Here is a 27102-nt window from a genome sequence, read left to right as displayed (position 1 = left end):
TTTCTCAGTCTCAGCTGTTCAAACCTATAGTAATAAAAATAAAAAATAAACATTTGTGGCATTATAGACAAAACAATTTTTTAGATGTGACAAATACATATTATAAATATAGTGCAATAATGTTTAGCTATAACAAAAAATTCTACAATATAACATTTGCAATATAATAAATACTATTTAATTAATTAATAATAATAATAGTAATAATAATATGTTGAATGAATTATATAACTTATTTTTAAAATATTTTAATGTTAATATTAAGTATACAATTATTGTTAGTAATATTTTATAAAATAATTCACATTTATTCTGAACAAATGAGTAGTTATTGTGTGGAATTTTAAAAAATAATAGTTGTGACAAACAATAAATATAGCATGTAAATATAGACAAATAAAGTTTAGCAAAAACAAAGAAAATCCACATTTCATCCCAAACTATTTTGTACCCAGCTTTATTTGCTACATTTGCAATATAATAATAATAATAATAATAACAATAATAAATAATAATAATAATAACAATACATTAATGATATATAATATTAATAGCATAAATTAATATAAATTATATATATATATATATATATATATATATATATATATATATATATAGTTAAAAATATTTACACACAATTAACATTAATTTTTAACAAAAAAAAAAGTAGTTATTGTAAGAAGCAATCATATTTCCTGACATTATAGACAAAAAATAAAGAAAATAAAAGAATACAAATAAAAATGAAGACAAATATCGCTTGTAAATATAGACATATATTCCCCGGTTTCACAGACAAGGCTTAAGCCTAGTCCTAGACTAAAATGTAAATCTGAGTTGTTTCAACTAAAATAAAATTGCACTGATTGATCCTAAAATATATTAGTGCCTTTGTTTCGTCTCAAGATGCACACCACTAATGTTTTTATAAAATTCCTTAAATGTCCTAATTGAACTTTGGCCTAATCTTGGCTTAGTCTAAACCCTGTCTATATATATATATTATTATATTATTATTATTATTTTTTTATTTTTTTTGTGACATTAAAGACAAAAAAGTTAAAACAAATGTGTGAAATATAGCTTGTAAATATAAAGAAATATAGACAAAGTTTAGCAACAAAAAAAAAATCAACATTTGATCCCAAACTAGCTTCATTTAGGCTAAATTTGCAAATATTATAATCATCATTATAATAACTAATAATAATAATAGTAATAAATTAAATATATAAAATATTAATAGTATAAATTATTTTTTTAACTATTTAAAACAATTTTATATAAATATTAATTATGCAATTATTGTTAATATAAAAAATCTGAATTAAACTGTATTCAGACTCACATAACAGAGTTGCAAAAACCTCACAGAAAATACAAAAGCTTATGTAATATTTAGTTTGGTTGAAAGTCTGAAAGTCTTTCTCCTTTTCTCCTTTCACTGACCATTCATTAAAAAGGATAAACAATTCATGGAAAGATTCAATATTTTATTTTTGACATTTTAGCCTAGATCTGTTTCTTGGTTTCTTTACTTGGTGAAGCATCTTCACAACATTGTTTTCTCATTGCCTGAAGACCTGCTTTTTGTATTCTACTCAAGGTTTAGAAATAAGCAATGGTCCAAGAGAAGAGATTCCGAGGAACTGTCAGTTTCCTAGTGAAGTTCAGCATGTTGTCCAGCTGGTGAACATGAAGACCCTGGGACATATTGGACCTGCAAACTCAGATGCCGGTCAGTTCCACATGCAAATACTTTATCGTTCAACACAAATCCCATCACTTACTTTCTGTTTGTAGTTTTACAGTTCTTTAACTGAACCGAGTCAAAGTTTGAGTGTTTTTTCCACTTGTTCTTTGCTAAACAGAAGGTCAGACCCTCTGCAGAAGTCTCCTGCTATTTGCTGTCTGTTAGTTTGCTGACAAGAGACACCTCTTGCCAAGAGAGCTGTAATCATCTCTCTTTAGTCACATACCTGTCCACTCTGCCAGCCCAGTGAGACCTTCATAGCAGTTCTTACAGTTTTTATTTATCCAGACATCTGTTGGCCTCATATCACAGTGCCAGACTGCTGTCATCTCACCCTTAGATTCTCGAAAAAGACTCAGATAATGCCCTAGCAAGATATTAATATAACAGGAGGTCAATCACTGACAAGAGGTGTTGGACTGTAATGAGATCTTTTAAAATGTTTCTACATATACAAATAGTGCAACAAAAGACCACAGTCTCTCGCTCGACATTAATCATTTTTCCCTGTTTCATCACCTAGCAACAACGTATCAAAACACCGTGGGCCTTGTGTATGAAACCGTGTAGATGTAGCTTACAGCCTTGGATCCTGAGCTGGCTGTTATGTTGAAATGACAAATGGCAGTATTTTGTGTTTTGTTCCCAGGTTGCCATGACCTTAACACTGCTTTTTCTTGCAGCACTGCGCTATATAACAATTGAAAATATGCCAATTCCAAACCAACAGATGGCAAGGGCCTCACAATTTCAAGGATTATGAATATGAAAATAGTCTATTGTCATAAAAGATGTTGTGATATTGTTAGTCTAAATACAAACAATATTATATTATTTCATCACTTCGTTCAAATGGCAGATGTTAGAATACTCAGGGATTCATTTGGGCTGAAACAATCTTTTTTTCTTTTTCTTTGTTGACCTCCTTATTCATTCATTCATTCTTTCTTTCTTTCTTTCTTTCTTTCTTCCTTTCTCGCTCTTTTCTTTCTTCCTTTCTTTCTTCCTTTCTTTCTTTCTTTCTTTCTTTCTTTCTTCCTTCCTTCCTTTCTCGCTCCTTTCTTTCTTTCTTTCTTTCTTTGTTTTTACTTTCTTTAATTCTTTTTCTTTTATTCTTTCTTTCTCTTTCTTTCTTCCTTTTTTCTTTCTTCCCTTTCTTCTTTTCTTTCTTTCTTTTTCTTTTTCTCTCTTTCTCTTAGTTTTAATTTCATTCTCTTTCTTTCTTTTTCATTTTTATAGATTTTTCTCTTTCTTTCTTTCTTTCTTTCTTTCTTTCTTTCTTTCTTTCTTTTTGTTCTTTTTTTCTTTTTCTTTCTTCTTTTCGTTCTTTTTCTTTCTTTCATTCATTCTTTTTTCTTTCTTTCTACCCTTTTCTTTCTTTCATTCTTATTACTTTCTCTTTCTTTTCTCTTTCTTCCTTTCATTATTTGTCTTCCTTTTTCTTTTTCTTTCTTTCATTTTTATTTCTTTTTCTCTTTCTTTTTTTCTTTATTCCTTTTTATTCTTTTCTTTCTTTCTTTCTTTCTTTCTTTCTTTCTTTCTTTCTTTCTTTCTTTGTTTTTACTTCCTTTAATTCTTTTTCTTTTATTTTTTCTTTCTCTTTCTTTCTTCCTTTTTTCTTTTTTCCCTTTATTCTTTTCTTTCTTTCTTTTTCTTTTTCTCTCTTTCTCTTAGTTTTCATTTCATTCTCTTTCTTTCTTTTTCATTTTTATAGCTTTTTCTCTTTCTTTCTTTTCGTTCTTTTTCTTTCTTTCATTCATTCTTTTTTTCTTTCTTTTTACCCTTTTCTTTCTTTCATTCTTATTACTTTCTGTTTCTTTTTTCTTTCTTCCTTTCATTCTTTTCTCTCTTTCTCTCTTTCTTTCTTTCTTTCTTTCTTTCTTTCTTTCTTTCTTTCTTTCTCTTTCTTTCATTCTTTTTCTTTCTTTCATATTTCTTTTTCTCTTTCTTTTTTCTTTATTCCTTTTATTCTTTTCTTTCTTTCTTTCTTTCTTTTTTTCTTTTCTTTCATTCTTTTTCTTTCTTTCTTTCTTTCTTTCTTTCTTTCTTTCTTTCTTTCTTTCTTTCTTTCTTTCTTTCTTTCTTTCTTTCTTTCTAGCATTACCTTACCACTTTAATACCATTTTTTAATACCTTATTTTAAATGGAACCATATTTTTATACTTTTATTTTTTTAAATCTAAAAATCTTTTTTTGAAAACAATGTTGTTGTTGTTTTTTTTTTTTGAGCATCATATTTGATACATCAAGCTTTTATTGGCTCATATAGTGTGATGTAGTTAGAATATGGAACTCATACTTAAAGAGGGGGAGATCCTCAGATTTATTCAGAGGCCCAAATTGAGCGAAAAATATGCAATTTGGTACAGTTGCTGTTATTTATTTGGCCAAAAAGTAAAATAAAATTGTGATGACTCATAATGTAATCTAAAGGTATAGCAAGCTTTGTACATTAAAGGGATAATTCACCCAGAAATGAAAATTCTATCATTAATTACTCAGAACTTCATCTTCAGAACACAAATTAAGATGAAATTTGTGAGATATGTAACCCTGCAAGGGAACTATCATGGTTAAGGCACAAAAAGTAGCTTCTCGTAGCTTCATAAAATTACAGTTGAACCACTGATGTCCCATGGACTATTTTAACAATGTCCTCACTACTTTTCTATGCCTTGACTGTGGTAGTTCCCTTGCTGTCTATGCGGAGTCAGAAAGCGCTCGGATTTCATCAAAAATATCTTAATTTGTGTTCCAAAGATGAACAAAGGCCTTATGGAATGACATGAGGGTGAGTAATTAATGACAGAATTTTCATTTTTGGGTGAACTATCCCTTTAAATGCAGGTAAATATTTAGCAATCACTTTATTTCTTCCAATAATGTCTTAGTATGATGAAATTGAAATGTTTTATTTTATAATCAAAGCAATATAAAAGTTATTCTATTATATTTTATGTAATTCAGAAGCCTGACAAATATGCATATCAAATATAAAGGATGGCTTTATAGGGTTACTTACATCAGCCAAGCTTGGTAATTGTTTTGTGCATTTACTAGAAGAGACAGGTGGTGTCAAAGCATCCATCACAAGGGGTCCTACACCACGGGACTCCTCCCATATTGCTTTCGGGTCAAAAGTTATCGGACCCCCTCCGCTCACCGCCAGGAAGAGCAGCACATCTGCAACCAGGAAAGAAGAAAGAGCCAAGTCTGAGCTGAGCCTCAACATACTGTCAGGTAAATACACATTCATTTTTTTTTTCTTGACATATAACATTATATCTAGTACACTGTAACGCTGATGAAAATTTTGGTGCAAAAATTAGATTTTAGTAAGGGTAAAGCAATGTTTTTAGTACTGTATTATGTTTCCGAATATAGGCAGAACTGAAAATGTACAACCACGGCCTCCACTTGAAAGGCCACCCACTGAGAAAATGAGCTGTAGGAGACCACAGAGAATCCAAAATGTGAGGAGAGATAAGTCAAACACAGGTGAGTTTATTACAGTACACTGTATATGTTATACCCTGTTGTTCAAAAGGTGTCAGTAAGATTTTTTTCAGTAAGATGTCTTTGAAAGTCTGTTATGTTTATACTAATGCTACATTTACTTGATAATAAATACAGAAAAAAACTGTAATATTGTGAAATATTATTGCAAATCAAAATAACAGTTATATATCATTTATTTCTGTGATGCATAGAGAATTTTTATCAGCCATTAATCCAGTCTTCAGTGTTACACGATCCTTCAGAAATCATTATAATATGCTAAGTTTAGTCAAGATTCTTTGATGAATAAAAAGTAAAAAAAAAAAACTGAGAAACTTTGACCGGTAGTTTATATTATTATAAAAGATTTCTATTTTAAATAAATGCTGTTCTTTTGAACATTTTATTCATCAAAGAATCTTGAAAAAAGTTATCACAGGTTCAAAAAATAAATAAATCAGCTGAAGAAATGTTGCTGTAATTTCAGCTTTTCATCACAGGAATAAATTCTATTTTAAAGTATATTAAAATAGAAAACCACTATTTTAGGTTGCAATAATATTTTACAATATTACTGTTTTTTTCTGTATTTTTAATCAAATAAACTTAATGAGCAGAAAAGATTTCTTTATAAAAAAAACATCCCAAATCCCAAACTTTTGAAAGGCAATGTAGTCAGTCAGCTTAAGTATGTTCATATTGTCATTGTCATATTGTCATTTTGAGGGGGATTTTAAAAATGTTGATTAAAACAGGAATACTTTCTCAGTACTGATATTTTGCCTTTGGCTATCAAAATCAGCACTAGTTTTTTATTTATAGATATATATTTTTTTAGAAATGTTAATCAGACAGATGATTTTCCCCCTAGAGATTCACGCCAAAGTTCTCTTGAAATTAATTCCTTGTTGACTTTTGAAGTCTGCTGCTACAACAAAGTCACTGTATTTTATTTTGGTCTCATATATTCTGTCTAAGATAAAGAAGGTGGCAAAATTAGCTTGAACCCAGAGGGACCTGAGCTTCAAGGAAAAATTGCATTATCCTCACTTCAAACTCTGGGCTCTGACTTACCAGTAGAAGATAAATTAACCGATCCAATTCTACGAGGTGAGTAATTACATTCCTTACATGTTATAGTGGAGATACTTAAATTGCTGGTTTGACCTCACACCTGACTCAGACGTATATGTCTTACTGGTGGTTCTTACTATGGCAACCACCACTATAATTATTACTTATATCAGTGAAGAAAATGCAAATTGTCATTATTAAGTAACAACTAAATCAACACTGAACAGATTGGAGCTGATAATAATGGCACTATTGTCTTGTTAGAGTTGCTTTATCGCAGAATTTAAATTTGTCTCATATTTTAAAAAGTTTGCATGAAGGATTCTTTTACTTTTCTGTTAAATTCTGTGTGTGAAGCTGTTTTGAAACTATATCTATTGCATAAAGTACTATATAAATAAAAGTGACTTGACCAAAGGTCTAGCAAACCAGACATACCAAATGAGCGATACTGGAATCTGTCTTGACGCCAACACAGAGAACATGAGCAGTTGTTCCACGTTAACAATCCTTTCCTGCGGAGTAGATCTAACTCGAACTTCCCTTTAGCAGAGGAAAGAGAGTTCATTAGTGGTAATGGGACATTAAGTACACTGTGTAGGTCAGAAAGAAGTCTCTGGGGTTCAGGCAAGCTTGCACCGTGGGCAATTAGAAAAGGTGATTACAATATAAGCCTGTTCAAAAACGTGCCAGGAATCGAAATATGCTAAACCCCTCGGAATGGCAAGAGCGAAGGCAGCTCTTGAGAGGTGCTCTGTGAGCGTGCATGCTTTAATTAGATGAAACGCTACTCTGTGAAGAGCTTAATAGAGCCTTTACATCACTTTATCTGACATGGCTATTATGTTGCTGTTTTCATATTTCATTTTAATATGTAATCAGTTGTTTAGCCGATAACGTCTTTATGATCCACGCGTGTGAGCAAAACAAACAGAGCAAAACACAGGCTATTCAAAACAATCCATAGGAAAAGAAATCACAGATGAGAGCTCTGTATCTCGGTTGTTTCTCCTAAACAGCAATGAGACTAAATGGGGATAAAAAATTGCTGAAAATTTACTCACCCTTAGGCTATCTAAGTCATATATGAGCTTATTTCTTCTTTGGAACAGGTATGGAGATATTTAGCATTACATCACCTTGCTCACCTATGGATCCTCCTCATTGAATGTCTAAACAGCTGATAAAAACATCACAAAAATTCACAAGTTAATGTCTAGTAAAGAATTTTTAACTTTAAAATTCTTACTTCCAGCTAAATATCCCTTACTCACCACTAGATCCTTTGCAGTGAATGGGTGCCATCAGAATGAGTCCAAACAGCTGATAAAAACATCACAAAAATTCACAAGATAAAATTTAGTGAAGCATTTTTAACTTAAAACTGTTACTTCCAGCTAGAAATCCCTTGCTCACCAATGGATCCTCTGCAGTGAATGGGTGCCATCAAAATGAGTCCATACTGCTGATGAAATTCACGTCACAAAAATTCACAAGTTAATGTCTTGTAAAGCATTTTTACCTTAAAACTGTTATTTCCAACTAAAACCAATGTGCTCACCAGTGGATCCTCTAAAGTGAATGGGTGCCGTCAGAATGAGTCCAAACAGCTGATAAAGACATAAAAAAATCTGTTACTTCCACCTAAACCATTGTGCTCATCAATGGATCCTCTGCAGTGAATGGGTGCCGTCAGAATGAGAGTCCACACAGCTGATAAAAACATCACAAAAATTCACAAGTTAATGTCTTGAAAATCATTTTTAACTTAACACTGTTACTTCCAGCTAGAAATCCCTTGCTCACCAATGGTTCCTCTGCAGTGAATGGGTGCCATTAGAATGAGAGTCTAAACAGCTGATAAATACATTACAAAAACCCACAAGTTAACGTCTCGTAAAGAATTTTTACCATAAAAATGTTATTTCCAACTAAAACCAATGTGCTCACCAGTGGATCCTCTGAAGTGAATGGGTGCCGTCAGAATGAGAGTCCAAACAGCTGATAAAGACATCACAAAAAACTGTTACTTCCAGCTAAAATTCCCTTGCTTACCAATGGATCCTCTGCAGTGAATGGGTGCCATCAGAATGAGTCCAAACAGCCGATAAAAGCATCACAACAATCCAGCTCTTAAACACCTAATAATGGATTTATTTCCTTCAAACACACAGCTGTTTGGATTCTCATTTTGAAGGCACCCATTCGCTGCAAAGGATTCATTGGAGAGCAAGTGCTAAAATTCTCCAAATCTGCTCCATAAAGAGACAAACTCATATACATCTAAGATAGTCTAAGGGTGAATAATTTTTTAGAAAATTGTGAATTCTGGGTGATATGTTCCTTCAAATGAAACATAGCTGAGAAATCTATAAAACAGCAACCACTGAGCAATAAAAAATTATTTGGTGTAATATTACAACATTAACTAGTTCCATTCATCTAATAGTCCACACGACATTATGTGAAATGTAGTGTCATCAAAATGACCTGTGCATTTGTGCTGGACTATGACAGTCATCAGCCAGAGTAATTTAAAGCATGAAACAATTTGTTTGGCTCTCCAGTGACCTTTCCTTGTCCTTGTCTCTAGGTACGAGAAAGTACAGCTTAGGTTCACAGTTCACACAACTTCACAGTGGTTTAGACTTTCTGCTGCTGTGCATTTTGCTGAAGTAGATCAAAGCACTGTATGCTCACACGGCAAATTCATCACTTGGTCTCTGCGGTGTCTTTTGCTCCCTGCTCTCTGGGTGTCTTCTCTTTAGTATGAGGGCATGCAGACCCCACAGGCACACTACACCCTGTCTGAATTATGATCTTACTGTACCATTGCTCCCTATCTACTAATGATGCTGTTTTTGTGTCAGTGGGAAAGCCAGAAAGTCCCCCTCCCACCCTCTCCCCCATTTTAAAACCCATACACACACACACAGAGGAAGTTAATGCTATTTTTCCGTTATTCTCTTAGGACCGCAGATGTAAATTCCTGCCATCTACATCTTTAAAATATCGTTTCAATGCGTGTCCCCCATTTATGTATATTTTAGGGCGCAATTAAAGCATAATGCTGCAGTTATCAAATGAAAGAGGTTGGACGAGTCCTATAAATTCCTACTCGCCCTCAGTTTGGCAAGCTTAGTGGAATTCATCTCAATCTTCAAGGATTCGGCTTCTGCGCTTATTTGCATATGCTCATTAAAATGAACGCAGGCGAGAAACACGAGTGCTGCTATAAAAAATGAAAGGCGAAACATTATGTTTAGTAATTAGATCTCCATTATTGATCTTTATAGAAACAGTAAGTCAGTGAAAGAATGAGAAACAGGAAGAAATTGTTGAAAATAATGTGTAATAATGTGGAGAAAACAGAGTTTTTTTTTTTCATAGAAAGGGTGCATATTGGCAAATAAACATAAGTTAAATTAAATTATTTTTTATATCCTCTCTGCTGTTATTGCCATTGAAAGTGTAAAAAAATTATATACTGTATTATATTATATACTGTTTATAATTATACACTCCCGTTCAAAGGGTTTGGGTCTGTAAGATTTTGCTCACCAGGTTGGATTTAGTTGATCAAAAATGCAGTAAAACAACATTATTGTGACATATTATTACAATTTAAATAACCCTTTAATATTTTAATATATTTTAAAATCTAATTTATTCTTGTGATGACAAAGCTAAAATTTCAGCAGCCATTACTACAGTCTTCAGGGTCACATGATCCTTCAGAAATCTTTCTAATATGCTGATTTGCTGTTTAAATAACATTTCTTGTTATAATCAATGTTGAAAACAGTCATGCCGCTTAATATTTTTGTGGAAACAGTGTGAAAGTTCAAAAGAACTGTATTTATTGAATTTTTTATTTTACTGTAAACATCAGTCACTTTTGATCATTTTAATGTGTCCTTACTGAATAAAACTAGTAATTTCTTTTTAAAAAATTATTTGACTAAATTCAACTATAATTTAGAATGGTAGTGAATACAGTTGGCAAGCTTGGATACTTGTGCAACAAAAATATATGAATTTAAGTGCATTATACTTTGCTTGACATCTAAATTTAGCAAAATATGATGTTTTATCTTCTTTGTGAAATTTTTGGTCTGAAATGTTTACATTTAATTTAAATGCTGTAAATGCCAACTTGGGTTTGTTACAGAGCAAAAGTATTCATACACCTTCATTTTTTTTTTCATTTTGTTATGTCGCTTGCCTTATGTTAAACTGCTTCAAATTACTTTTTTTCTTTACCATAATGGCAAAGCAAAAAAACAGGTATTTATTATCTTTGCAAATTTATTAAAAATAAAAAAACTGAAATAATTTTGTTGCATAAGTATTCATACCCTTTTCTGACACAGTTAAAATTTAGATCAGGAGCATTCATATTGCTTGTAGATGTTACTACACTTCGATCTGAGTTAACCTGTGGCAAATTCAATTGAATGGGTATGATTTGGAAAGACAAACATCTTAATACAAAGGTCTAACAGCTGAAAATGCTTATCAGAGCCAAAACCAAGTCCTGCAGTTAAAAAAACTGCCCGTAGAGTTCAGAGACAGGATTGCATCAAGACACAGATCTAGGCAAGAGTTCAGAAACAATTTTGCTCCATTGAAGGTTCACAGAAGCATGTAGTCTCCGTTACCCTTAATGGAAGAGGTTTACAACAACTAGGACTCTTCCTAGAGCTGGCCTCCTGGCCAAACTGAGAAATCGATGGAGAAGGGTTTTGGTTAGAGTGGTGATCAAGAACCTGATGGTCATTTAGGTTGAGCTCCATGATCATATGTGGAGATAGGAGAAACCTACAGAAGGACTAACATCATTGCAGCACTCCACCAATCTGGGCTTTATGGCAGTGCGGCAAGACTCAATCCTCTCCTTAGTGAAGACACATGAAAACACATTTGGAATTTGCAAAAAAGCATTTAAAGGAACCTTTAATCTGTGAGAAACCAGATTCTCTGGTCTGATGAACCTCAATTCCAAGCATTATGTTTGAAGGAATCCAGGCACTGCTCATCCCACAGAGTACCATCCCAGAAGTAAAGTGTGCTGGTAGTAGCTTCATGCTGTTAGGCTGTTTTTCAGCGGCAGGGATACAGGGACTCGTCAGAGGAGAAGAAAAGCTCAACACAGCAAAATATAGAGATGGCATTAATGAAAACCCAGTTTTGGGCAGAAGGTTCAGAAGGTTTGTGTTTCAACAGGACAATGACCCTAAGCACACAGCAAGAGTGCCTTTTAGACAACTCTGTGAATGTCCTTGAGTGGTCCAGCCAGAGCCTGGGCTTGATCCAAATCAAACATTTCTGGAGAAACCTGATAATGTGCGTCTGTTCACATCCAACCTAACAGAGCTTGAGAGGTGAAGAAGCATTTTCGTCTGTTCACATCCAACCTAACAGAGCTTGAGAGGTGAAGAAGTGAGGAGAAGAATGGCATATAATTGCCAAATACTGATGGGCAAAGCTTGTCGCATCATACCCAAAAAGACTTGAGACTGTGGAGTTGCTTCAACTAAGGACTGAGTTAAGGGTATGAATACTTTTGCAATGTACTTATTTAATTTTTTTTTTTATATAAATGTATGAAGTTGTGACAGTTCTGTTTTTGCTTTGTCATAATGGTGAATGGACTGTAGATAACAAAGTAATTTAAAGCAGATTAACATAAGGCTGCAAAATAAAACTTGTAAAAAATGAAGGAGTATGAATACTTTTGCAAGGCACTGTATAGTGCACAGATTCATACATTTGTATATGTGGCCTAAGACCTAGCGAATAAAGTCAGACAGCATTTAAGAACAAGACAAAATACTAACATATACGAAGTACAGCACGTTAAAAATGACAACAAATGGAGATAGTACCTGTAAATCTGCCTGTCATATTTCTGCAGACTGTGCTTCTAGTGTGGATACATCTGGGTCAGCCTTCAAGCCTCCATGTGCTGCTTCACCTCCAGAGCGTGTGCTGACTACAGACGATGCTGACCTTTGTGACACAGAAATGGAGCTCTCTCTCTGCGACGAGGAATACGAAGAGGAGTTCTTCACTTTCTCCTCATGCCCTCACTCAGCCAGACGGAATCAGGCTAGCAGCAACCCTGTTGAGGATTTGACCTTTGGCCTTAAAGGTCACAAGCTGGTAACTGAAGGAGAGCGCAAAGATGCTCGTCTGGAGGATGATTTTGTCGGTAGTGAAAGTGAAGAGGTAAGGCACGCAGACAACATACACACACTTTAACACGTTTATGGCTTTCTTTGACATTAATTGATTTAACAGGACTTGAGACTTGCTTCTCACATCCAATTAACAGATTTGAGGACATTCAGAAAGTTGCTAAAGTAATTTGAGTGTTTGCTCTATTGGGTCATCAAGTGGAGCTAGTAGAGCTGCACAACAGATAATTAGAGCTAAATTGTAATACAAAATAGATTTAAATTAAGTAAGTGCCTAGTCTGGTCTACATATGAAATCACTAAGAAAAAATGCAGTTTCAGATTGGATAAATTGGATGGTATTACTATTTTATGAGGAATATAAATTGGGATTTTTAGCAGTCATTTAGCTTATTATTATACATAATAATAACCATAATCATAATTATAATACATTTCACTGAAGAAATTTTAATTAAATTATTTAGCATCCATCCATCTTTCCATTTTCCAAACCACTGGTTCTATATAAGGTTGCGGGGATATTAAAGATAAATATTTTAAATAAAGTAAAATAAAATGAAAATATAAAATATAATAAATGACAAACTGCTTGTCTTATGTAAAACAAACTAAAATAACATAAAATAATACAAAGAAATGTCCGCTGCCATCAAAATAAAATAAAGTAAATGACAAGCAGCTTGTCCTATAAAATAAAAAATAAATAAATAAAAAATTAAATAATGTCCAGTGCCAACAAAATAAAATAAATTACAAACCACTGGTCCAGTGTAGGGTCACGGGGATATTGAAGATAAGTATTTAAAATAAAATGAAATAAAATAAAATAAAATTAAATTAAATTAAATTAAATTAAATTAAATTAAATTAAATTAAATTAAATTAAATTAAATTAAATTAAATTAAATTAAATTAAATTGAATTAAAATTTATGAAAAACTGCTTGTCTTATGTAAAATAAAATACAATTAAATGTCTTCTGCCATTAAAATAAAATAAATGATAAATTGATTGTCCTATGGAACATAAACTAAAATAAATAATAATAATAATAAAATAAAATGTCTAATGCCATCAAAATAAAATAAATGACAAGCTGTGTGTTCTATGTAAAATAATGTCCAATGCCATTAAAATTGCAGCACACTTTTTGTTGAGACACCTGTAGAAATAATCAACCCTCCTTTATCGCTACAGATCCATGTACTGTAAAAATATGCAAACAAAAAAATCAGCAACAAATCCCCATCTTAAGAGGTTGCTTGCATTGTTTTTCTTGCAAGTTTCCTCTCAAGGAAATACAATCTAGTGGAGTCATCTGTTAATGACAGACACACAACCTGATTGAGCCCTCCAGGGGGCCTGCCATTCAGCTAACCCCATGAAGAAAACTTCAGTTCAGTTCATTTCTGATGTGACGCCATTGAGCACCATGGTGCTCTTGGGTTCTGCGTCCACTGAGAGGAACATCATTCATTTATTCACAGTCTGTTTCGACTCCTCCTGGGAAATCAGTCTCATCTTTGGCATACATATGTTCTGCTGCACTTAATTAGAGATTTTTGATTGATACCGCTGACAGTTTTATTTGTTGTTTATTTCCCCTTCCATCCCAGCCCTTGATAAATTCCCTCTTCATGTTATTTTTTTTCGTTGTTTCTTTGTTTTTCATTTGCATTCTCTTTAGTGGCAAAACGTAGATGTCTGCATTTGTCTTCTGGGAAATGGGAAAAAAGAAATAATGACTTGTTGGAGTATTCTGAACATTATGTTTATGTTGTTCCTCTATAACTTGCACCTGTGTAAATCATTTCCTCTAGAAGCAGAGGTGATTATATCCACCTAATGACTTTCATTAATGCCACAGAGTTGTCATCGGAAGATAGATGAAGCAGTAACATATTGAAATTCATTTGTAACACAGCTTAATAACTGCTAAACACACTTCCGTAGATAAAATGGCCAGTTTAAATAAATTCATTGCAAATAGATATACGGCCGCGCCAGACTAATGTGTGTTTATTGAATGTCAGCGATTCTCATAGTGAGAAGAGATGACACTTTTTTTTTTAATCCAAAAAACTAAAAAAAAAAGCTGAAATATTAAAACCGGTCCCTCCAGGGGATATAAAGATGGAAAGAAAGGAGACAAAAACTCTGGCTGATCTGATGGCTCTGCTGGCCGTGCCCTTTTAGTGAGGTTGTCATCATTAGTGTGAAGCTTGCTGTTTAAGACCATTAGTGCAGATCAAAGCCTCACTAGTTTAAAGACCTTATCTTTTCCAACTTTCTGGGCACAGTGTCACCCTGATTAATTACAGGTAACTCTGATGTTACTCCACCCGCGCCAGACTGTCTCGAGTCGTGGCTATTAATGTGTTTCATCTGTGACAGCGTTGGCGTTCGTGGCTCCAAGATAGTTGCAAGAGATTTCATCATTCTCTTTATGACTCCATCACAAGTTTGTTGATACATTTAATATTTGTAGTTTTAGGGAGAATTTTGGTATATTAAAGTATTTCCTTCCTTCTGTTAATTGCCCAGGCTGAAAAAAAAAATAATTCAGCGCAGTGGCATTATTAATTTAGATATGTCATAATTAATGATGCTCGCTAATGATGTTTATTTGAAAAAGAAAGGGAGACAAACTATGCCAAAAAAAATAATAATTCTGAAAAAAGTACTCTCAACAGAGTACAGAGAAATTTTGCTTTATTTAACAGTGAATGGGTGCCGTCAGATAGTTCTGATGAAAAAACAGACTACATCACCTGCTCACCAATGGATCCTCTGCAGTGAATGGGTGCCATCAGAGAGTTCAAACAGCTGATAAAAATATCACAATAATTCATAAGTAATCCATACAACTTGTGAAGCAAAAAGCTGTATGTTTGTAATACACAAATTTAACATTAAAGATGTTTTTTTTTTTTACTTCAAACTGTTTCTTCCATCTAAAAAACAAATCTTCTTTTTATAAAATTGCTTTCTCAAGTCAAAAAGTTGTCTCATCTGAATCAAGACAGAAATATGCACTGATCAAACACTGTTTACAAGCGAAAGCAGTCCAAGGGAGTTTTAAACAAATATGTTGTTGGATTTTGATGTGGGAAGACAACAGAGGATTGACTTTTTTTACTGGAGGAAGCGTTATTATAGATTATGGACAGGTATTTTGGCCAGAAGCAACAGTTTAAAGTTAAAACATCTGAATGAAGTATTGTTCAATATTGTTGTGATGTTTTAATCAGCTGTTTGGACTCTCATTCTGATGGCTCCCATTCACTGCAGAGGATCCATTGGTGAGCAAGTGATGTACTGATCAGTTTCTTAAAAGTTTTGCTGAAGAAACTTACTCATCTACATCTTGAAGAGGATCCATTGGTGAGCAAGTGATGTGGATGAGTCTGTTTCTTCATCAGAACAGATTTGGGGACATTTTGCATTATTTAGCAGTGAATGGGTGCCGTCAGAGAGTTCAAACAGCTGATAAAAATATCATAATAATTCATAACTAATCCATACAACTGTCTTGGGAAGCAAAAAGCTGTATGTTTGTAATACACAAATTCATCATTAAAGACATTTTTTTTTACTTCAGACCGTTGCTTCCATCTAAAAAACTAATCTTCCTTTTAAAAATTTGCTTTCTCAAGTCAAAAAGTCATGTCTCATCTGAATCAAGACATGCACTGATCAAGCGCTGTTTAAAAGCGAAAGCAGTCCAAAGGAGTTTTAAACAAATGTGTTGTTTGATTTTGATGTGAGAAGACAACAGAGGATGGACTTTTTTTACTGGAGGAAGCGTTATTATAGAATATGGACAGGTATTTAGGCCAGAAGCAATGGTTTTAACTAAAAACACTAAAAACACCTTTCTGATGTATTGTTTCTTGCAAATATTGTTGTGATGTTTTTATCAGCTTTTTGGACTCTAATTCTGACAGCACCCATTCACTGCAGAGGATCCATTGGTGAGCAACTGATGTACTGATACATTTCTTAAAAGTTTTGCTGAAGAAACATACTCATCTACATCTTGAAGAGGATCCATTGGTGACCAAGTGATGTAGATTAGTCTGTTTCTTCATCAGAAGAGATTTGCAGACATTTTGCATTATTTAGCAGTGAATGGGTGCCATCAGAGAGTTCAAACAGCTGATAAAAATGTCACAATAATTCATAAGTAATCCATACAACTGTCTTGTGAAGCAAAAAGCTGTATGTTTGTAATACACAAATTTAACATTAAAGACTTTTTTTTTTTTACTTCAAACTGTTTCTTCCATCTAAAAAACGAAACTTCCTTTTATAAAATAGTTTATTCAAGTCAAAAAGTCATGTCTCATCTGAATCAAGACATATGCACTGATCAAGCACTGTTTACAAGCAAAAGCAATCCAAAAGAGTTTTAAGCAAATATGTTGCTGGGTTTTGACATTAGAAGACAACAGAGAATTCATTTTTTTTAGTGGAGGAAGTTATAGATTATGGACTTGTATTTTGGCCAGAAGCAACGGTTTAAAGTTAAAACAACTGAATGATGTATTTTGTTTCTTACAAACACGCAGCTTTTCACTTTACAAGACAGTAATTAATGGACTAGAGTTGTGTGGATTACTTTTGGATTATTGCAATGTTTTCATCAGCTGTTTGGACTCTTATTCTGATGGCACCCATTCACTGCAGAGGATCCATTAGTGAGCAGGTGATGTATATGAGTCTGTTTCTTCATCAGAACAGATTTTTGGAAATGTAGCTTTATATCTTGTATGGTCTGAGGGTGAACAAGTTTTCAGTAAATGTGAACTTTTTTTAATCTAAGGCCTTTGTTTTATAGCTGTGAAGGAGAGAAATGATGTGGTTTGTTGAGGACAGGTCTGCTATTACATGATTTTTGCAATATAGGCTCATTGGAAATATGTGACCCTGAACCACAAAACCAGTCATAAGGGTCAATTTTTTGAAATTGAGATTGATACATCATCCAAAAAACATTTTAATAAACTCTCCATTGATGTATGGTTTGTTAGGATAGGACAATATTTGGCTGAGATACAGCTATTTGAAAATTTGGAATCTGAGGGTTCCAAAAATTCTAAATACTGAGAAAATTGCCTTTAAAGTTGTCCAAATGAAGTTCTTAGCAATGCCTATTACTAATCAAAAATTAGATTTTGATATATTTATGGTAGGAAATTTACAACATCATGGAACATGGTCTTTAATTAATATCCTAATGATTTTTGGCATTAGGGCAAGTAAGCAACCACTCTATAAAAGGAGTAGTTCACTTTCAGAACAAAATTTACAGATAATGTACTCACCCCCTTGTCATCCAAGATGTTCATGTCTTTCTTTCTTCAGTCGTAAGGAAATTATGTTTCTTAGTAAAACATTTCAGGATTTCTCTCCATGTAATGGACTTCTATGGTGCCCCCAAGTTTGAACTTCCAAAATGCAGCTTCAAAGGGCTCTAAACCATCACAGCCGAGGAAAGAAGGGTTGTATGTAGCAAAAGATGGGTTATTTGCTAAAAATAAAATTACAATTTATATACTTTTTAACCTCAAATGCTCATCTTGTCTAGCTCGGCAAGACGAGCATTTGAGATTAAAAAGTATATAAGCTGTAAATGTTTTTTTAGAAGATATCGTTTTGCTAGATAAGACCCTTCTTCCTCGGCTGGGATCATTTAGAGCGCTTTGAAGCTGCATTTAAACTGCATTTTGGAAGTTCAAACTCGGGGGCACCATAGAAGTCCATTATATGGAGAGAAATCCTGAAACGTTTTCCTCAAAAAACACCATTCTTTACGACTGAAGAAAGAAAGACATGAACATCTTGAATGACAATGGGGTGAGTACATTATCTGTAAATTTTTGTTCTGAAAGTGAACTACTCCTTTAACTGCATAGCAACATGCTAAAAAAATCTGGCAACACCCACTACACATCGCCCATTTCATGACTTTCTCCAAAGAATGTAAAAATTGAGTTATTTCATACAAACTATTTCTTACACCAATTACTTCTTTTTGCTTCACAGGATGAAACGCATACCGAGTTCCTTTATAGATGTGCAGTCCATTCTATCACTGCTCCCTCGCCACCTCCTTCAATACAAAAATACACAGTCCTACCGAAGTTCTCTTCTGAGCCAATTAAGACTCAGGCCTCCACAGTCCGGCATGTCTCTGAAGGACCAAAGAGGCATGAACCCATGCGAATAGCACCAACCCGCTGCCTCTCACCTAGTACCAGACAAGGGAGCAGACTGGATCGCTCTGAAGCTAGTAGAGCATTGCCTGATGGAGAAACCAGGATATCTATCAACAGAGCATCTGTGCGAGAGATTTCACTAAAGAATTCTGGCCTCCAAAAGGTGAGCCTGTCTTCCTTTGATGAAATAAAAAATAGATTCTATTATCATTTAATTACCCTCATGTCCTTTTAAGCCTGTATGGATTTCGTCTTAGTGTTTTTGTCCATACAATGAAAGTCAAAGGGGTAAAATAAAATAAAATAAAACTGCAAGCAAAAATCAACATAAAAGATTTTTTTGCAATTGTCAATGGGGGCTAATGTTGTTTGGATTCCAACATTTTTCAAAATCATCTTCTTTTGTGCTCTGCATACATGTTTGAAATAGCATCAAGGTAAGTAAATGATGACAATTTAAATTTTTAGGTGAACTATTCTTTGTAGGAATCAGCACAAAGGTACAAGCACAATTTATGCAAGATATAGAAATGACCCTCAAAAAAATGTAGCAACCAATGGGCTTTGTGGAGTGAACCCACACAAATCACATGGCCTTGTGTTCATGTGGATGAAATGTTTTTTAACCATAGCAAGCATGCAGGGTTAGAGGGGATCAAATCAAGCACATACTTCAGCTGAATTGGTGCACTCCAGCAGAGTGGCTTGTTTATGAGGGCCTCTGTTCTTATTGTAATTTCCGAACTGGTGTGGTTCTTATCTTCCCCAGAGGCTGGACATTTTAATCTGAATCCATTCAAATTGAGGGGAGTGGGTTGTGCCCTTGCATCTCTGATGCATTTGGAAATTGTATTGCAAATGGCTTGGACATAGTGTTCTTTTGTCTTTGTGATTGTTAAAACATATTTTCTGGGGTTTTTGAAACTCCCAGCAGAAAATTAGTATAGTATTGATCAGAGGTCACTCTCTCTGCTTAGGAGTTACATTACAATAAAATTACTTTGTCTTGTACATTTGTCCTTTATAGAAATAGACAAATTAGATAATTCATCACACACAGTCAAAACCTTTGTCTTTAACAATATTAATTTGTTTACCCACTGATTTAATTCTTACAATGCAAAGCCAATTGACCAGACCTGCCCCTATTTGCATTGCATTGTAATTCAGTTTTGTTAAAGGGATAATTCACCCCAAAATAAAAATTTACATTTAATCATTTACTCACCTTATATGTTTTTCCAAAGCTGCATTCATTTATTTTTTATATAAAATAAAGGTATTTTGAGAAAAAAAAAAAGAATCTTTATAAAATAATCCTGAACGGTTTTGCTTAAACAAAGAAATAACTTACTCCCCTTTATAACTACAGATGCACACACGAAAAATCTACACAAAACAAGATATTTTGCAGAATATTTTGGTTTACACAGTCATATAGATTGCATTGAATTTTTGTTAAAAGGATAATTCACTCCAAAATGAAAATGTACAGTACATTTAATCATTTACTCACCTTGTATGACATTCCAAAGCTGTATGAATTTCTTTCTTCTGCAAAACATAAATGAAGGCATTAAATTAATTTTGTACAGTTTTGTTTAAACACATAAATAACCTACTTCCCTTTTATCACTACAGATGCATGAAAGAAAAATCTACTCAAAAGAAGATATTTTGAAAAATATTCATATTTTCCTGATTACTCACCCCGTGTCATCCAAGACGTTCATGTCTTGCTTTCTTCAGTCGAAAAAGTAATTAAAGGGATAGTTCACCCAAAAATGAAAATTTGATGTGTATCTGCTTACCCCCAGGGCATCAAAGATGTAGGTGACTTTGTTTCCTCAGCAGAACACAAACAAAGATTTTTAACGAAAACCGGTGCAGTCTGCAAGCCAAATAATATGAGTGGATGGGCACCAAACCTTTAAAAGTAAACAAAAACATGCACAGACAAATCCAAATTACACCCTGCGGCTCGTGACAATACATTAATGTCCTAAGACACGAAACAATCGGTTTTTGTGAGAAACTGAACAATATTTATATCATTTTTTACCTTTGATACACAGCCACGTCCATCTGTCCTGAGCACAAGTTTAGCATCCGGCTCTTTTGAACGCGCTCTGGTGTAGAATACGCAAACGCCGGAGGTGATCTGTCGCATGTATACAACACTCATTGTTTACACAGAGCACAGATATTGTGGGTATAGCGGCTATTCAAAATGATAATTACTTGCGCTTATCCTGATTGTTCAACCGATTTAATGCGAAAAGATTACGTTTGCTTGTGCAAACTCATCCGGGACTTTTCACCGATTTCCCCTTACGGCGTTTGCGTATACTACGGCAGAGCGCGTTCACATGTAACGAGCCGGATGTTAAGCTCTGGTTCATGACAGATGGACGTGGCGGTGTATCAAAGGTAAAAAATGATATAAATACTGTTCAGTTTCTCGCAAAATGATCGTTTCGTGTCTTAGGACATCAGTGTATCGTCACGAGTCGCAGGGTGTAATTTGGATTTGTCTGAGCATGTTTTTGTTTACTTTTAAAGGTCTGGTGCCCATCAACGTCCATTATATGGCTGGCAGACTGCACCGGTTTTTGTAAAAAAAATCTTTGTTTGTGTTTTTCTGAGGAAACAAAGTCACCTATAGGTCATCTTGGATGCCCTGGGCATAAGCAGATAAACATCAAATTTTCATTTTTGGGTGAACTATCCCTTTAAGGTTTTTGAGAAAAACATTGCAGGATTTTTCTCCATTTAGTGCATTTCAATGGGAGCCAATGGGTTGAAGGTCCAAACTGCAGTTTCAAAGGGGTCTACGAGATCCCAGATGATGAATAAGGTTCTTATCTAGCAAAAGGATTGGCCATTTTCTAAAAAAATTATTTAATTCATAGACTTTTTAAGCACAAAGGTCTCACATGACATAGGCAGAAGTACCAACCCAAACGAACATACAAAGAAAGTGAAATGTCCTTTACAAAAAAACACATTGTCGGATGATTTTATACTTGGAGGAGAAAATTAGAAAATTAGTTTTTCGCCCTACCTTTCGACCTTTCCAGCATGATTATGTAATGCGTGAAAACGTAGACATGCATTGCAGAGCTATTGAAAGAAGAGCATTTGTGGTTAAAACTATATAATTAAATTTGTTTTTTGTTTTTTTTTAGAAAATGACCAACCGTTTCACTACATAAGACCCTTATTCTGCGTCTGGGATCGTGTCCTTTAAAGTTGCATTGAAACTGCAGTTTGGGCCTTTAACCTGTTGTCTCTCAATGAAAGAATGTTTTCCTCAAAATTTTTTATTTATTTTCACCTGAAGAAAGAAAGACATCTTGGATGACATGGTGGTGAGTAAATTATTAGGACATTTTTATTGAGGAGTGAACCAAACCTTTAAAAAGTGGCAGACTTCAGCGAAGTCTTCATTTGCTCTCATTTGATCTCATTGTGGCCTAGGAGAAACAACGGGGTATCAAAGAGAACTCATTAGTGTCCTTTCCTCTCTTAGAGGTTGGAACATGTTTGTTAAACATAAACTAAAACTGGTCCAAGCATTTAGCTCAACTACCCCAGACTCTCACCGCTGGTCTGAAACGGTGATTAACTAAATGGAGTTTGATGTGGGAATTACTGAGGATCATTACGGATGCCCCATAACACTACTTTCCTCCATTTAAACATGGCACATATCTTTGATGCTGCTGAAGTTTGCTGAGCTTATCTGGAAGGTTGCTCATAGATCCAGGTAGGACTTCATATAAGTGGATTTCTAAGCAGCAGGCAGCCATCCCTGCTGATGTCTTGGCCTTAATGGGGGTGCCAATTAGCTTGCAAGCTTTGATTGATTGCTTGCTAATTAGCTATACCCAGTAACGATCAGTCTCATTACAAAGTGGCACTGATGAAGTAATGAGATTTTTGGGATTTACAGGTGAGTGTCGATGAGAGGGTTCAACCTTTGGGCTCCAGCAGGTGTGATCTGAGGAGAAGTCAAGACGAAGAGGATGAGGAAGATGAGCTGCGAATGCTGGCCAGTTTGAAGAGAGAGCAGGAGGAAGAAGGAGACGGAGATGTGGGCGGCCCTGGCCTCAGTGCATCACAGGTAGGAAATTCATAGTCATATTTCTGCCTAATATCAAAACAAGAAAGCATATGAGAAATTATATACAGCTATTAAGTAATTTTTTATAAATATTTCAAATATTTTATTATACAGTTGAGGTCAAAAGTTTACACCCCTCTTTGAGAATTTGCAAAATGTTAAGTCATTTACCAAAATAAGAGGGATCATACAACATGTGTTTATTTTTTTATTTAGTACCGCCCTGAATAAGATATTTCACATAAAAGATGTTTACACATAGTCCACAAGAGAAAATAATAGTTGAATTTATAAAAATGACCCCATTCCAAAGTTTACATCCCCTTTATTGTTAAAACTGTGTTGTTACCTGAATGATCCACAGCTGTGTTTTTTAGTTTAGAGATAGTTGTTCATGAGTCCCTCGCTTGCCCTGAACAGTTAAACTGCCTGCTGTTCTACAAAGAATCCTTCAGGTCTCACAAGTTCTTTGGTTTTCCAGCATTTTTGTGTATTTGAACCCTTTCCAACAATGATTGTATGATTTTAAGATCCATCTTTTCACACTGAAGACAACCAAGGGACTCATATGCAACTATTACAGAAGGTTTAAACACTCACTGATGCTCCAGAAGCAAATATCATGGATTACGCCGGGGGGTGAAAACTTTTTTAATTTGAAGATCAGGGTAAATTTAACTTATTTTGTCTTCTGAGAAAAAATGTAACTATCTTTTGTAGCATACTGAAGGGTACTAAATGAAAAAAATATATAATATTTAGGCAAAATAAGAAAAATCTCCACATCTCCATTCTGTTCAAAAGTTTTCACCCCTGGCTCTTAATGTATGTTTTTTTTTATTTCTGGAGCATCAGAGAGCATTTGAACCTTCTGTAATAGTTGCATATGAGTCCCTCAGTTGTCCTCAGTGTGAAAAGATGGATCTCAAAATCATACAGTCAGTGTTGGAAAGGGTTGAAATACACAAAAATGCTGGAATACCAAAGAATTTGAGCATATAACACATATGTCACAAGACAAAAAGACAATACCAGTAAATAGCATTATTTTATCTTCTGTCAGGTTCACCACTGCAACATAAGTCTGAGTGCAAGCAGCGATGACACCTCAACCTGGACTCAGTGTATTCCATTGGTGGGCATACAAAACACACACACACACACACACACACACACACACACACACACACACACACACACACACACACACACACACACACTACACAAACATTAACAACAGTTATAATTACAGAAGTCAAGCACATTGCCACACTTGAGCACAGTACAGGAAGGCCTGAATTCCTTCTTCATTATTAGGCTCCTCAGTTGTACAAAGTGCTTTGTATGGATGAACTGTAGCTAGCAGGCAAATAATAGAGTGAATATTAAAACTGTTTCCCTGTAAAGAAGGGCAATCAAACAGTTTATATAAAAAACCCACTAATTAGAGTGAAATAAACTCCCATGGCATTTCAATATCAGACCCTATCCATCAGTTGTTGATGCTGTTGTTGTCTGTTGATTAGAAAGATATGCTGCAACTGCTAATCATGCCTGGTGCGCCTGGTATTGAGAAACTGCAAATTAGTGGACCGTAAGATAAAAAAAGCATAGCAATACTGCCACCATCAGGGGAGAAGAACATTTTGTTTTGCCTCAGGAATCAAATTTTACATTAGACATCAAGACGTGGCAAATCAACACTGTAACAAATCATTTATCATGCATAAATAACTGAAAATGTTCAGAATCCTTCCTTCTGGAGCAAGATTTTATATCTTTATATTTAGAGTCTCTATTAGACTCTATCAGAACAGACCTTCAACTCAGTTTTGATTCACAAGGCACTGGTTGAGAACCACTTCTTCAAACTATAAAGGCTTAAATCATTATTTTACAGCAAGGAATGCAGTTATCCAGAACATATTATTTTTCCTACTAGACTGGAGCTAATGTTGGGCATATATGGCCCCTGAGCCTGATTATAAATATAAAGTACTTATTCTCTCTGTGCTTCACAGCCGATGGATCAAGGCCAGCACTATCAGAAAGAAATGAACCCTCTTCTTCACTCTAATCCCAGGTAAGAGAGAAAATACTGTATTTTTAGCCTCTCTAAGTCTTTAAGGTATAACTCTAAGCCATTATGCTAAGCTTGTCAATGTCTTAAGTGTTGAGGCTCAGACGTGAATGAGTCATTTCAGAATTTTATCATCCCAGTTCATAAGGGAACTCTTGTCAGCCCTCAGGCTCATGCACGTTCAATAATTTGGATTTCTGAGAAGCGGTAACAAAATGTGAAAGGGACTGGATACCTTTTTGGGCACTGAACATTCAAGTTTCCATTGACAATTTTATTCAATAGTTCCAGGAAACTAAAAAAGAACTTTTGAACATCAAAGCATAAAAAGAGAGCAGGTGGTGTGCTCCACAAAATTTTATGCCAGCCTTCAAAAGATTTGGCTGCCATTCATTTTCTGACAAAACTGCCAGGCTGTCTACATAACGGAGCACTTCAACTTCAAAACCTCATTATTTTCCTTAGTTTATGACTTTGATAATATATTACATATAATAATAATAATAATAATAATAAATTATTATGAATTATAATAATATTGTTCATATTATTATTATTATTATTATTATTATTATTATTATAAAAAATTAAATATATATATATATATATATATATATATACACAAAATATATTAAATATAATAATAATTATTAATTATAAATAACTACTTTGTTTATATTATTATATTACTATTATTGTTGTTGTGGTCTTATAATAATATTATTGTGAGTATTGTTGTTATAATTATAAATATAACAATAATAAGTATTAGTAGCAGTACATATGTATATGAATAACAATAATAATAATAATAATTATTATTATTATTATTATTATTACTGTTGTGGTATCATAATAATATTATTGTGACTATTATTAATAATAATAATAATAATAATAATAATAATAAACAATAATAAGTATACAAAATAAGATACAAGTAAATAATAATATAATATAATATAATATAATATAATATAATAATAATAATAATAATAATAATAATAATTATTATTATTATTATTAATAATAATATAATAACAAAAATAAGTATATAAATAAGATACAAATACAAATATATAAAATAATATATGTTAAATATAATAATAATAAATTTTATCATCTATAATAACCATGTTCTAATAATTGATCATGATAATAAAATATAATATAATATTATTAGTATTATTCTGAGTATTATTATTAATAATATAACAATAACAGTAATAAGTAGTAATAGCAGTATATAAATAAGTAGATTCATAAATAAGATAAAAATAAATAATATATTATAAAATATGAAATATGTTGAATATAATAATAATAATAATAATAATAATAATAAATCTTTAATAAATAATAAATGTCTGTTATTAATTATTTTGTTTATATAATATTTATGTACGTCTAAAAATAATAATAACAATGTTCTAATAATTGATCATGATAATAAAATATGATCATAATAAATTATTATGATTATTATTATTATTATTATTATTATTATTATTATTGTTGTTGTTGTTGTTATTATTATTACTGTTGTGGTACTATAATAATATTATTGTGAGTGTTATTATTATTATTATTATTATTATTAATATAATAATAACAATAATAAGTAGTAGTAGCAGTATATGATTAAGTATATGAATAAATAAGATATTAATATTTCATATATTTTATAATATATAAATTGTTTAAAATAATAACAACAACAAATATTTAATAAAAATGAATGTTTGTTATTAACTTTTTTGTTTATATAATATTTATGTACATCTAATTATAATAGCCATGTCCTAATAACTGATCATGATAATCAAATATAATAATAATAATAATAATAATTATTATTATTATTATTATTATTATTACTAACAATAATAATAACAATAATTAAAAACAACAACAATAATTATTATTATAATTATATTTTTGCATTGGTAATATTTAATGAATTACATAAAATTATTATTAACATTATTATTAGTAGTAGTAGTAGTATATAAATAAATACACATGATGCAATAAAGAAAACCTACACTGTAATAATTAAACACTGTTTATTTAAAAACGAATTCTACATAAAGACTTTTTATAATTAGACCTTTAAATATAAATTAACCAATCAAAAATCATTTATG

The 27102-nt window shown here is 32.9% G+C and overlaps 1 protein-coding gene across 2 annotated transcripts in view; it reads left to right on the top strand.

The window, feature by feature from the left end:
* Window positions 1–27102, top strand: part of cfap20dc (CFAP20 domain containing) — a 35157-nt gene that overhangs the window by 3767 nt on the left and 4288 nt on the right. The window contains exons 7-15 of one of the 2 annotated variants that reach the window (XM_073848139.1): window positions 1613–1738; window positions 4814–4993; window positions 5138–5251; window positions 6230–6361; window positions 12309–12556; window positions 18577–18912; window positions 22705–22875; window positions 23939–24010; window positions 24897–24958. In XM_073848139.1, the coding sequence (XP_073704240.1) occupies window positions 1613–1738; window positions 4814–4993; window positions 5138–5251; window positions 6230–6361; window positions 12309–12556; window positions 18577–18912; window positions 22705–22875; window positions 23939–24010; window positions 24897–24958 (1441 nt within the window). Of the gene's footprint in view, window positions 1–1612; window positions 1739–4813; window positions 4994–5137; window positions 5252–6229; window positions 6362–12242; window positions 12557–18576; window positions 18913–22704; window positions 22876–23938; window positions 24011–24896; window positions 24959–27102 lie in introns of both variants that reach the window. The other variant, XM_073848138.1, reaches the window with a different exon arrangement.

Source organism: Garra rufa, chromosome 10 (assembly GCF_049309525.1).
Source record: "Garra rufa chromosome 10, GarRuf1.0, whole genome shotgun sequence".
Classification (NCBI taxonomy): domain Eukaryota; kingdom Metazoa; phylum Chordata; class Actinopteri; order Cypriniformes; family Cyprinidae; genus Garra; species Garra rufa.
This window is presented reverse-complemented; position numbering and strand designations above follow the sequence as displayed.